Source organism: Sphaerodactylus townsendi, linkage group LG05 (genome assembly GCF_021028975.2).
Source record: "Sphaerodactylus townsendi isolate TG3544 linkage group LG05, MPM_Stown_v2.3, whole genome shotgun sequence".
NCBI classification, from domain to species: Eukaryota; Metazoa; Chordata; class Lepidosauria; order Squamata; family Sphaerodactylidae; genus Sphaerodactylus; species Sphaerodactylus townsendi.
In genome coordinates this window covers 83,944,792-83,957,830 of record NC_059429.1, presented here as the reverse complement: position 1 = coordinate 83,957,830, position 13,039 = coordinate 83,944,792, and the positions used below count along the sequence as shown (strand labels likewise).

At 38.7% G+C, this 13,039-nt stretch overlaps 2 protein-coding genes across 6 annotated transcripts in view; one reads left to right on the top strand and one right to left on the bottom strand.

Annotated features, from left to right (window-relative positions):
* USP49 (ubiquitin specific peptidase 49) overlaps positions 1–8,097 on the top strand; it is a 67,005-nt gene extending 58,908 nt beyond the window's left edge. For all 5 annotated transcript variants that reach the window (XM_048496167.1, XM_048496168.1, XM_048496170.1 and 2 more), the window contains one exon: positions 28–8,097. In XM_048496167.1, the coding sequence (XP_048352124.1) occupies positions 28–251 (224 nt within the window). In that variant the 3' untranslated portion in view covers positions 252–8,097. The remainder of the gene's footprint in view (positions 1–27) is intronic.
* Positions 8,098–12,359, bottom strand: TOMM6 (translocase of outer mitochondrial membrane 6). The gene is made up of 3 exons (XM_048496180.1): positions 11,944–12,359; positions 9,584–9,686; positions 8,098–8,483 (listed from the first exon to the last, which is right to left on the bottom strand). Exons 1-2 carry the CDS (start codon positions 12,063–12,065, stop codon positions 9,590–9,592), a joined length of 219 nt encoding a protein of 72 aa, XP_048352137.1. The 5' UTR covers positions 12,066–12,359; the 3' UTR covers positions 8,098–8,483; positions 9,584–9,589.
* Positions 12,360–13,039: the final 680 nt, after the last annotated feature.

The window sequence follows — 13,039 nt, the reverse complement described above, 5'->3', positions numbered from 1 at the left end:
TTAACATACTTTCTCACTCCTTTTTAGGGTTTTGGGTCCACTGCAATGACTCCAAACTGAATGTATGTAGTGTGGAGGAGGTATGCAAAACCCAGGCCTACATTCTTTTTTATACTCAAAGGACTGTGCAGGGCAAAGTAAGTATCTCAGAAACACAACTTCAAGCTCAGGTGCCGTCCAAACTCAACGAAAAAGACAGAAGACTGACACTCCCCAGAAGGGAAGCATTACTGTCTCAAACAGCTGGTTAATTTTTAAAACCTTTGAATTTCACCCATATTGGCAGGAACAAATACTGCTGCAGGAATTATCTGGATCCACAGTCTCAAAAAGTGGGCCTCTTACTGTGTGCAACTCTGTTCTATGAGATTGTAGCAGAACATTTTTTTTAAAGAGACAAATGTATTTGTTAATCCCTTCCTCTTCTAAACAAGGGAAATAGTAACACCCTCAATGTCTTGGACCATTTATCATCTTGAAAAGAAAAATCTAATGTGGCATGGAAAAATACAACCAGGATACAAAGCCATCGCACTGGCTATATGCATAAATTCCTCCAGAAGAATGCATCGGTACAGTAGAATTTCATTTAATCTTTGCCCTCTTGTTGAGATGAACAGTTGTTGCACCTCTGGGTGTAAATAACTTGACCCCTACTCCACCATCACCGTAACTTGGGTACATGGAGTTGTACTGTACCAGACCTCCGTAAGCTTTTTTTACTCGAGCAAAATGTGCTGTCCTTTTGATACCTGTGCAGTCATTCTAGTTTGTTGGAAACAGGTGCAGTCTGAAATTATTTTGGAATATTAGGAATATTTCACATATTTCAGTTTAGGTCTTTGCTAAAATTTATAAAAACAACTCCGCTTGACCTTACAAGAAGTACTGAAAATCTGACACAAGCTTTGTTTGAACACACTCATTCCACATGGGACAACTGTAGCAATTTATGTGGAAGGTAGGACTTTTCAAAGCTTTCTGTAAGCTTTCATTGTCAGCTATCATATGATGATCACCCCATGAAGTAACTGGTCATATGAATCAGTTCAGTTTCACAGTTGAAGAATAGGTTTCCTGAATTATGATTCTTTTCCCCCCAGTCACTGCTATCATAACATATCAACTCTTAGTCAATGATTTAACTATTTCTCATGTGCTGAGAAGGATGATCAGGAATTTAGCAGTAATCATGCAGATAAAGAAGAAAACAGTCCCTGACTGGTAATGCCTTGAATTTCTTCCCCTTTAAAATCACCACTACTGGAGTTTTTTGGGGGTCAGGGGGTCAGAGTCACATATTGGAGAAGGCCTTTCTGAATTAAGGATGGATTGTATTCATCGTATTCCTCCTCTCATCCTACCACCCTAGTTTTAATATTCATGGAGTCAAAATTGGCATACAACTACAAACAGCTATCTCAGTACTGTGAGGTTGTGGCATCCCCATACAGGACATGCAGTCACTGACAGAGCTTTCAATACTATTAGGTAAGGTATCTGTAGTAATTTGGATTAGGGCTGGAGCAATTGCTGATCTTTGTGATTACTGCTGCTACAGTACTGCAGAAAGAACATACTTGAACACTGATTTCTGTGTAGCTGGGCAACTTGCTGCTTTTAAATCTGGAAATATTGATAGTTATAAACACACAAACATTGTATATTCAAAGGTACAGCACATGATATTATATATAAATTGTGTTGATTTTGTAGCTAGGCTTGGAGGGGTTTTTTTGAGCTTTGCTGTAATAGGGAATACCTAATTTCTCATAAAGGGGGCAGTTTAAACCTGGCAAAATATGGGCAAAGCCCTTTTATATAGCCAATGGAGATTGATCTAATTGCTATAAATATTAAGCATCTTAGATCCTAGCATGTGTGTAGAGGATATATAACAAGCTAGATGATGGGCAGGGATCTGGCATATCCAGGATTTTCAGACGTGTTCCTGTACTTAACATTTACCCATTCTTTAAAATCTACTGTTTCTCAGCCTTTTGGCTGAACAGACATGCTTTCTGAAAAGTCAGTTTGTTCTTACCAATTTACATTCCATTAACAACTTCATGACAAAAGAAATAAATCTAAGGCCTTTTTTTAGACAACCAGTTTCATCTTTAGCACTAATCTGGAAGTGGAGAGAAAAGGTAGAATAGGACTGTGCCATACATGTTTATTCCATGGGTCTGTGGTTTAGACTAGTAGAGATTTTAACAGCCCACCTGTAGTTTGCAAGTATTGGGTACAGTAGATCAGAACACTGGGAAAGTTTTTATTTGGAAACATCCTTAATAAGTTTCGTTAATGAAGTCCAACTGTCCAGCAGCAGTATTGTCATTAATGCTATTTTAAATTTTTAAAAATCCATACAAACGATGATAATATAGTAATGCTGCTACAAAGCCAGATTTCTTACTATTAAGATCATCAGCTTGCCAAAAAGAACTCTCACCTGCTCTCATCCTTCCTAGTGGTGTTTTTCTGCACAGAAATCAATTGGTAAAGCTTTGTTTTCACACTATGTAGATTACTCTCATGTGATATTTGTCTGCAATGTGAAGGTGTTGGTAAAGGCACAGTTAAGGAGGCTTATGACCCTGCTACTTGGATAACACCTAAATCAGATGCATAAAAAGGGGAGACATCAATATTGGAGTGGAGTGACATAGTAGCAGCTATGAATGCATCATATCTCCCAAGCAGATTTGGATATTAGTGACCTCATATGAATAACAAAGGAACATTAAATGTGGAAAAATATGTAATTAAAATTTCCTGTAGTAGGGAGGGAAGTAATTGTACTTTTGAATTAAGCTTGCTGTTTCCAACACTGTGAGATTTCTAATGATTAGCTTTTATTTGGAAGCGATAGCATATAGCATTTTTATGCTGTTTCTTCTTATATCTGTCTACTGCAAGCAGTAATCTTGATATGCTGTACACTGTTTTAAAGTGTCCTGGTTGACAGAAAATTTAATTACAGCTGGTTTCCCATGAGAGCTGCATTTTTGCTATTATAATAGAAACCCAACAGAGTAAAACATTTGCCATGTCTTCCCATGCTAATTTTCCCAGCCATGTTTAGCTATTTTATGTTGCATATATGTTAAGTGAAGGGTAATCATTCCTGATCCTGATGACATTTATTAGTGAGAAGTGTTTCAACTGCAAGGTTGCATGCACAAGGTTACAAGTGAACACATTCTGGTATGGTATGGCCTCAAAGCACCTCAGTGATTCTACTTTTCTTAAAGTTGCAGTCCTAGCATGTTTACCAGGAGGCAAGTCCCACCACCCTTAGAATAGTTTATGGTGAATAAACATGCTGGGAATCAGACTAGAAGAAAGTTAACTACATTTAAAAGTAATAACAGTGTTACCATTGTAAAAGAGCAAAACTAGTTCTGCCCACATAGTTAAAATGGTTTATGGAAAGTTAAAAAGGCAATTCAGTGAAATACAGGCTTTTCTTCAAGGAATCATAAGAAGCTATGTATTGTATTAACAGTGCAATTATTTCAAGGCCTCTGCAACCTGTCAAAGGGCAAAGAGCCACTGACCAAACTTACAGGTCTTTTAAGCAGTGAATAAATGCTCCTATATTATTGCCTTTTACCTTTCCGAGAACAAACTGCCTGTAACAGACAAAAAGAGCATCCTTTTGTCAAATTCTTCTGCTCTCCCTGTGCTTAGTTACATGTACCATGACATCACCTTGTGAGTTTCCTTGCCTTGCCAAATGGAAGACTGAGTGGGGAAAGACCTTTCATCAGGATGCTGGCATTGAGTCAGCCTGAGGTTGTGTAGTAAGGCACTCCACCCTGAATCTCACCATCTTTACTCTTCAAGGGGTTTTTTTGAGAATGGTTCTCAGTATTTGTAACCCCGGCAGCACACAGGCCTATTTTTAGTTTCATGCACAGCTTTAGTACTAAATTGCAACCTGTATTTCTTAATTTCATCTCAGTCTTTAAAATTTGAGGAAAAACTATATTGTTTCATGAAATCTTTTTGCATTTGAGGCCCACTATAATAGTTGGGGGAAAGTTACTGACTTTATAAACCAAGTAAATAAAGCAGGACAATAGCCCAGCATACTACCCTGTCAAATTGTGACGTTATTTTGTGTTGCTTCCAAACTAGATGTTTTTGTCAGCTTCAGGGAAACCATTACACATCCAAATGTTTAAATGTAGAAAAAAATGGAAATGGTGTTAAATGTGTCCTATGGACTCACAAGACTTTTAAAAAGCATAAATGTTCTCTGATATACTTTGATATAGAGAAGGCCTCTTTCTGATTGTAAAATTCCATATGCTGTGTATGTATGCGCGTGCCAAGTATGTCTGAGAGAAAATTAGCAAGTGGGTTTTTACTATCAAATATCCCACCCCCAAACTGCAGCCACATTCAAATAGTATAGCAGACTGAAAATCATTTGTATGAATGGAGTGAGTTGGGATGGAATTAGTTTTGCCTACCGATAAAGCTTTGTGAACAAATTTTTTAAGATGAAAAAATTGGTGCCTTGTATCTAATTACATTTTGCATGGGACATAAGTTTAAGGTTTTTGGAGTGTTTTTTTTTGTTCTCCCGAATCTTTAGTATCACTGGCTTTTTTACATTTCATATCTGTATGTGAATGGGAAAAACGGTTTCTACCAGCAACTTGATATGTGTGTCTAAAGACTATTTCTAATCTTGCAAATGACTTGCTCAAAAGCAGATCATAATTTGAATTTATATATTAAATCTTAATCAGTAAATATTTCAAAGTAGAATTACTTCTCTAAGTACTGTGTGTGGTGTGGAAGGTAAAAAGCTCCTGGAGTTCCTTTTAACAGCACTTAAAGAAAAGGCTGATAAAGTCACTGATGCCTTAGAAAGATAACGATTTTCATTCCAAAAGTACTACTACAGAGGTCGGGGGGATCCTCAATGTGGTGCCAGGGGTGCACCACATTGTATTTTCTGTATTTTAAGGAAGAGGGTCAGGCCAGGTATGGCTTTTGACCAGCAAGGCTTCTGACAGACTACTAGAGGTTTGATTGGCTGTTCAGGTTTTTGTAAAGCTTTATTTGGCAGCAGCTGCCACTACAGCACAAGGATCTACACTATTTTATTGAACACTGTGTCTGGCTCCACCTTCTGCAGTGATCATTTTGCTCTTCTGCCCACCATGTGTGTCAGAATTCCAAATTTGCCCGCAGGCTGAAAAGGATTGGGACCCCTGGATTACAGCATTGAAAATTTGCATGCATACACACACACACACACACTTGGGCTTAGAGAAGCTAAATTTCACTTTGTAAAGGTGCTTAGCAGAGAATCTAATATCTACTGAATATTGCTTCTTTAACATAAGAACCAGCGCCTTCTCTGAGATGTATCTAGGAATGTGTGTTAGCATATCAACTTCAAGCGGTAGGCCCAGTTGTAGTGTTTCAATATGCATCTACTGAAGGAAGTCACAAACAAACTCAGCAGGACTAAGTTGACAATACATTTAAGTCACATTGGTGTATGGGGGAAAATTTAAACATACTCTCAGTAAAGCAAATTACTTTCATGTACATTTACAGAACATTTATGTTTAATATACAGTAACCTGGAAAGGGATTTTAAAATGAACAGTTAATTGAAAGAATATAAACCAAGTGTTTAAGAGCATGGATAAAGCAAAAGTACTACTCGTAACTTCTGAATATCAGGGTGTCTTGCTAATTATACCATGTTCAGGATAAAGATGACAGGAGATATGTGAATTCATCCACCATTTCCAGGGCCATCTCTGTTCTGAATGCTCTGCTTGGGTCCTACTGCCTATTTAGTGCTGTCTCCAAGGCTAGGACCCAAGCAGAGCATTTGAGAATGAAGACAGTCCAGGAAACAGCAGATCAATTCACAAATCTCCTGTCATCTTTATTCTGAATAGGGTACAGCACAGGAGGGGAAAGAACAGGTATAAGGCAGCTCAGTTCCCTTGCTACCTTTCAATGGTTTTAAAGGATATTAAAGGATATTCTCATTATTGTAACCACCAACCTTGAATCAAGTAAGCAGGTCTTGCAACTTCTACAAATTGTTTAAAACCCAGTCAGTTGGTAAGTCTGCTTTATGAAAACATGCATTATTAGACTGAATAATGAATTTAACATTTTGGCATCCAATGTTATTGTATTCAAGTCAAAAACTATTTTGTAACTTAGGAATCCCACATGTAAAACCGGGGCAAACTATATAGAATGCATGCTTGAAGCCACGGCATGCAGTTCCGCAATAAGGGAGTGTACCTGATGCTTTTAATGGCAGGCCTTGTAGAGGAAGGTGAATAGATCTGAGTTTGTAGCCTCCTCCCTGCTGCTGCCACCACCGACCAAGAAAGCCATCTGGCTCCCTCAGTTGCTGCTGCATCTTATTTCTGAGTCCACTGACTTGCCAGCTACCTCCAACTGAAATACTCCAACATATGCATAGACAACAAGAATAAATAGTCCTCTCCTAGTTTTTAAGGCAAGGTTGGATTAGAAATTTTATATCACTGAACTGTAAAAGTTTGTTATTGGAGTGCTTTGCTTAGTGAAATTTTCAGAGGCAGTGTTGGATGTTAGAACTACATCTTAAGTGCAGCAGAACCTTATTTAACACAAGCTCAAACAAATATAATACGCATAGAAATCAGGCATGATTTGTACCACTGTCCAACAAACACAATTATTTAAAATTAGAGTGCTAGCCTAGTTAATTTGGAAATGCAATTGGCAGAAAACAGATTACTTCATCTTCAAACACTGTAAAAAGTCCTATTATCTTTAGAGAGCTTGGAAAAGTAATTTCAGAATTAAATGGGTACAACGATAGGCCAGCAGAACTCTTCTGAAGAGGCAGAACCTTCCTGTAACATTTCCCCAACTCCACAACAGAAGGTTCCATAGAAGTACTACAATAATTTACAAAAATTCTTTAAAGCCATGCATTTTTAATTTGCTGGAAAAGTAGTCTACACCATTTATCTTGGGGGGGTAGGGGGGGAAGGAAAGTTAAATTCACAAGAATACTATTGACTTGTAGAACTTTGACAAAAATGTCCATGGTCACATTTCATCTAGGGAACAGTGTAATTACTTAAGCAGACTGACTTTGCACACTGGCAGTGGGACTAAACCTATCTCTGCTTACAAGGCTCGGGGTGTGTGTGTGGTTTTTTATAATTATTATTAGAGAGGATATTGATTGTTCTTACTCCACAGCTGACTCATGCCAACTCAGCACATTTTTTACACAAATACACACCTTTATTAGGCAATATATATTTTTAAAGTCAGCTACTGCTCTTTCATATGTTGCTGGGTTTCAGAGTTTGTAAATATACATCGACCAACCATCATGCAACAAATGTAAAGCAGCAGACTGAAAATATCTGTCCAAGAGAAATTATTGGTTCTTTTTTTTTTCAAGGTGCATTTTTTTGTTTCTTTTCATGCAAATAATATAACTGTTCATGACAAGCAGATTTCATCCTAGTAGGACCAATTCTCTTATTCCCTGTGGTGAAATATGAAGTCTTAAGTAGACATAAAGTCGTCTATTTAGCATCCCCCTCCCAGGAAGAAAAATGGCTCTAATAATCATCTTGAAAAGGAAGAATCATCCTATTGTTATAAGGAACTTTAAGAGGCTAATTGTAATGGTATTCTTCTGTGAAAGAAACAGCATCCTGATTCCTATTTTACAATACTTCATTAGCAACAAATTTCCTATAACTTCAAAGGCAATAGAAAGTAATCTAAGGCATTGAAATGCTATGCAACACTAAACAGTTTATTTTCCACACAGGTCATACAATCATAATCCATAGCACCATACAACCTTTATGCTGGCAGAAAATTGTTCATAATTCAGGCTCACCTGGGCCTTTAAAAATGTATTTTCCCTATGACTAGCTAATGTCCTCCTTAAACACATGGGACTGGGCTTGTTACTTCCTCTTTGAGTGTGAAATATGAATCATGTTTTTATGATTTTTGTAAATCTTTACTCTTTTTACCTTGTTTTTGTAAGCTGAAATTTCCTATTAAAAAGAAAAAGATAAATGCACTGGCATGTCTTTATTTGATATATCAGTTCAGACTCTGTTAAACTGTTAGTACAGAAGTTAATTTAATCTGCAAAAGTTAACATATTTTAAATAACAAACTTCTGGCAAAATTCAGCATGGTGCTAGACTGCCACCTGGAATCAAGCACTATTCCCAAGAACACGTATTTAATGTACCAAAAGTAAATGTATATACAATGTCGTTACAATGTTTTTTCCCAATCCTCCTTATTCAGATTAGACTTCAAGAACTGCTGTTGCCTTGATTCTTTAGAACAGGAAGGTAACACCACAGCTATATCCAAGGCAATGACCGAGCACATTTGGTCATACAGCAAGAGGAAAAATCTTCAGACTTCATGAAGATCTACTTCCTTTTCATCTGTAATCAAGTAGTATGAGAATCAGAGAACTAAACTGATACTGTTCTGCAGAAGTAGACAACTCCTGGTTCTCCCCCCCCCCCCAAAAAAAAGCATAATCCAGCATCAACTGTTAAGAATTTTGTGTAACCCCATGTTTATTTTAACATTTTTAGCTATTAATTGCCATGTAAATTTGTCTGGAAAATGTCAGTGCTGGGCAGCCCCATCCAAGTGGCCACGCAGGCAGCCACTCTCAGAGGGGTTTCCCAGTGGCATGGGGAAGGGAAGAGAAAAAGGCTGAGAAAGTTAAAAAAAAGCGCCCCCCAGCCGCCAAGAAGCCTCTATGGAACTCTATAGACTTACGCTGTCTTTTCAATGGCACAAGTCTCAATGAATAGCCACTGGAACAAGGCAGCGAAAAGCTGGGAGGGAGCCAACTCCCACAGAAATGTCCCCACTGTGCTGGCAGCAGAAAGATACTGTTCATTATCCTGCACCACGTTCCACTGCTAAGGAGGGTGGTGGCAGCCACACACCAGTGATCTCGCTCCTCCACCAGGGTAAGTACCCTGGGGAAGGCAAATATGTTGGAGCAGCCAGGCACCACTCCCACAGGCAGATTCACACACAAACCTTTGGGATGGGGCCATAAAACACATATGACTTCATTTTCTCAGCTTCCAAACCTAGTAGTGACTTAGTGATTCATGCATTTGGAGAGGATTTGTAGGATGGAGCAATAAAAAATAATATGTGTGCTTTACATAATTCCACACCCTTTCAGGAACAAATACTGTGGAAAGTAATATTAGGCTAATATGAAGAAATTGCAGATGAATGTTTCAAGACCATTCTAAGAAAGGAGACAACACTGTGATATGCTGTCATTGGGGATACTGACCCAGAGCTAAAGGAGGGGACAACACTCAGTCCTTCCAAAATCTGAGCCATAATAGCCTAGCCTGCGGAACTGCGTTTGGAACCTAAGAATCTACCCAAATCACTCATATTTTGGGAAGTTATAACTGCCAGAACACATAATTATCCCATTTATTCAAGACCTCAATTAACTATTAATGTGAGGAGATGAATTACCTACATAATCTTGGCTACTCACCTCCTGTTACGCAATGGGCTGCGGTGCCATCAAATCGATATCTGTTAAGTTTCTGGCTACCCAAACTCCCACAGCAAAGAGGCCCAGGTTAACTATGAGGTTCCTGAAACAAATTCAAAGAAGGTTTAATAATTAGTGGCTATCACTGTTCCTTCCACGCAAGACTGCCGGAGAATTCCCTACCTAAGAATGCTAATGCCAAATATAAATAATTGTAAGGACAGACACATAATCAATCACAGCCAGTCTTCCTAATGGCCAAGCAGATGCCAAAGCTGCACGGGAGGGGGATGCACAGTTCTTTGCTACCTGCAGAGGAAAAGACCTGCTCGTTAGAACCCACTTTATATTTCCCTCCCTCCTCTGTTTTAGCCAAAAAAGTATACATGGTGGAATATAGTTGTTTGTTCCTGCAGCTTATTGTTTATTATCAGCTATTACAACTATATTAACTATCTTATAAAAAATGTAACACTATGATCAAGTGGAGTGATAAACAGAACCTAGCATTCTTTCAGGTCTCAAGTTTCCCCATATCAGATAAAATCTGCATTAGGAACTGCAGACATTAATCAGTTTTCTGTTCATTCACATACATTTCAGAAATAAGGTGATTTTTCTAAAAAAAATGTAGCAAATTTTTTGTTTAACAAACAACAATTCTGAACAAAACAAAGCCACTGTTTATACAGAAGAATAGAGCTATAGTGACCAAATTAGATCAACACATTCATAAAAGGTGACTAAAAATTGTGTTTTGAATGGCAACAGATTCACAGTTCAATATCATCATAATTTAACTTAAAATTATTTAATACTGATTATTGGCATCTAGGACCAGATAAATTATTTCAGCTACTCTGAAAAAGTCCTTAATTAAATGACAACAGTTGTTTTCAACCTATCCACAACTGAGACACACATTCATCACAAAGTGTCAGCATGAGATCCCTTATGGGACAAGCATACGGCATGAAGTCATGTGACAGGAAAAAGGAGGGACCAGTCTTGCACATGTCTTAAACAGACAATTCATCCCCCTCCATTGACTGACCTTGCCTCGCTGTATTGCTGCTCTTTTTAGTGTGTGTACAAAGGGAGCAGGAGGCATAGTGCGTCTGCACTATATGTATACGCACCAGATCTTCCCCAAAACCAATATATTTAAAAAGCGGTTTGTACGTGCTTATGATCCTGTAGGTAGAGCTTCACGATCCACTTGAAGATTACTGGGTTACAACATACTGGTTCAACGATCCAATCAGAACAATTTGCAAGCCTGGTCCTACAATTGCTGAAGCAAAACACAGGATTCTACAAACAGGTTTGTATGTGGGAGCCTCAGATATATACCAATTTTCAATACTTCTCACACTAGAAATAAGGAAGAATGAGCATAAAGGGTAGGCTGAAGAAGAATGCGACTACCTGGCATTCCTGCAGCCTCAGGAAACTTGATAAAGATTGGCAGGAGACAAGAATGACGACAATACAAAAAGAGACAGGCACAATAGATAATAGATAATACTAATAATAACCCTGTCATGTATAGAGAGAGAAACAGGAAATATACAAAGATAGTAATTTGTGAAGGGTAAAAGGAAAATAACCTAATAATATAATTTCCAAGCTTCTATCTATAAAAAAAAGACTGATTGGTAATACCATATACAAGGAAATACAATTGTTGGTATTAAGACGGAGATAACTGGACAGTTATATATCCTATGTTTGTTATTATATGTTTGTTTGTTTGTTTATTATGTTAAATGTTATATATATTCAATAAAAACACTTAAAAAAAACAAACAAAAAGAGACAGGCGACTGAAAGCACAATTACCGCATGCTAAATACAAAGATAAACATATCCCCATTCTAAATACACCCCCCCTCCAAGTGGGTGGTGGAAAAAATGGACCCAGAAATTGTTTTAAAGCATGCTACAGTTCTTCATTCACACCTGATCAGATCTATGTTCTATTTCTATGTGCCATGCAGGTGATGATTTTGATTCCTGACATGCATATCTCGCTTGATCTTTGAGCATTTTGTAACAGCCTCTCTAGAAGCGTTTTTTCTAAATGCGGCCATGTTTGTATGCATATTTTACCTAACAACCTCTGATAAATGCGATTACACCTCATCCCTTTCCTTAAGTGAGTTTCAAAAGTTTATGCGACAATAAAACTTTTAAGTTGGTACAGGAGTCAGTTGTTTAGGCTGCCAGATTTCGGCGAAATTGATAGGTTACCCTTTCCCCATTTGCGACCCATTGCGAAAGCCCTTTAAAATCCGCAGAGGGTCACATTTTAGGAAGCGGCAAAGACCAAATAACGAAAGTTTAAAAGCAAAACCCACCTTCGAAAATCACTGCGGTCAGTGGCGAAGCGATAGGCCCCCCGGACCCAGCTTCGCAGCCCTTCGGGAGTCCCCGCACCAGAAGACCCTCCGCTCACCCCCGCCTGTCCCCGCGGAGCCATGCCTGTCGCTTCAATGCCAGTCGCGTGTGATCCTCTAGGCAGGAACTGCCCTCAGATTGGCGCTGAAACAAACGTCACTTCCGTAAAGCTCCGCGCGTCACTTCCTAGCTGAGCTACGAGGAGGAGGGCACTGGTGAATGAAGGGATTGGTTAATGCAGCGAATTCTTTCCTCGCCAAATGCGGAGCCATAAAGATAAAAAAATGTTTTCGCCTTTGGGGATGATGACGTAGCAAATGTAGTGGTAGCGTGAAGCGAAAAGAGAAAGGTGTGCATATCTGAATTGCAGTTTTCGCTTTTTTGGATGCGCGCGTTCTTCTCGCTTTACCGAGTTCTCGCTCCTTTAAAACCATGGCACGTCACCACTACATTTGTTACGTAATCAATTATACTGGATGTACCGAAGAGGGCCAATGACCAAAGCGCCCACAGGGTAGGAAGTACGTATTAGGGACTGCGTCGCTTGCTTATGACGAGAATGGGGTACGATAATAACGTTCCCCTCCCCCTTAATACAAGCAAATAAAGAGAACGTGAACTTTGTGGCTCCTTAAATCTTATAATTGTTGCATATTTTAATAAATCTGCCAGAGTGGAGTCCAGTCGCACCTTGGAGACCAACAAGATTTTAAAGGTGTAAGCTTTCCAGAGTCAAAGCTCCTTTTATCAGATACCAAAGGAACTTTGACTCTCAAAAGCTTAGACCCTCGGAAATTATCTTTAGTAATTCTGTTAGTCTGTCAACTTGCCACAAGACCCTTTTTTCGCTTTGCTGTAACAAACTCCACTATCCTACTGGAAGGTGTGTGTGAAATAAACTATGCCATTTTTAGTGTAAGTGATGATGCCATAAGGTCGCTAACCTCCAGGTGGGGCCTGGAGAGTTCTCAAAATTACAACTAATTCCCCCAACTAAAATGGAGACTACCTACTTTGGGTAATGCCTACTCTGCCAACTAGTAGTCTGCAATTAGG

Bases quoted from the DNA above. Each gene is read 5' to 3' on its own strand.
- TOMM6 (XM_048496180.1), bottom strand. From the start codon at position 12,065: ATGGCTCCGCGGGGACAGGCGGGGGTGAGCGGAGGGTCTTCTGGTGCG. The intron at 9,687-11,943 runs GTGGGTTTTGCT...AATTTGTTTCAG, and splicing joins GACCGCAGTGATTTTCGAAG to GAACCTCATAGTTAACCTGG.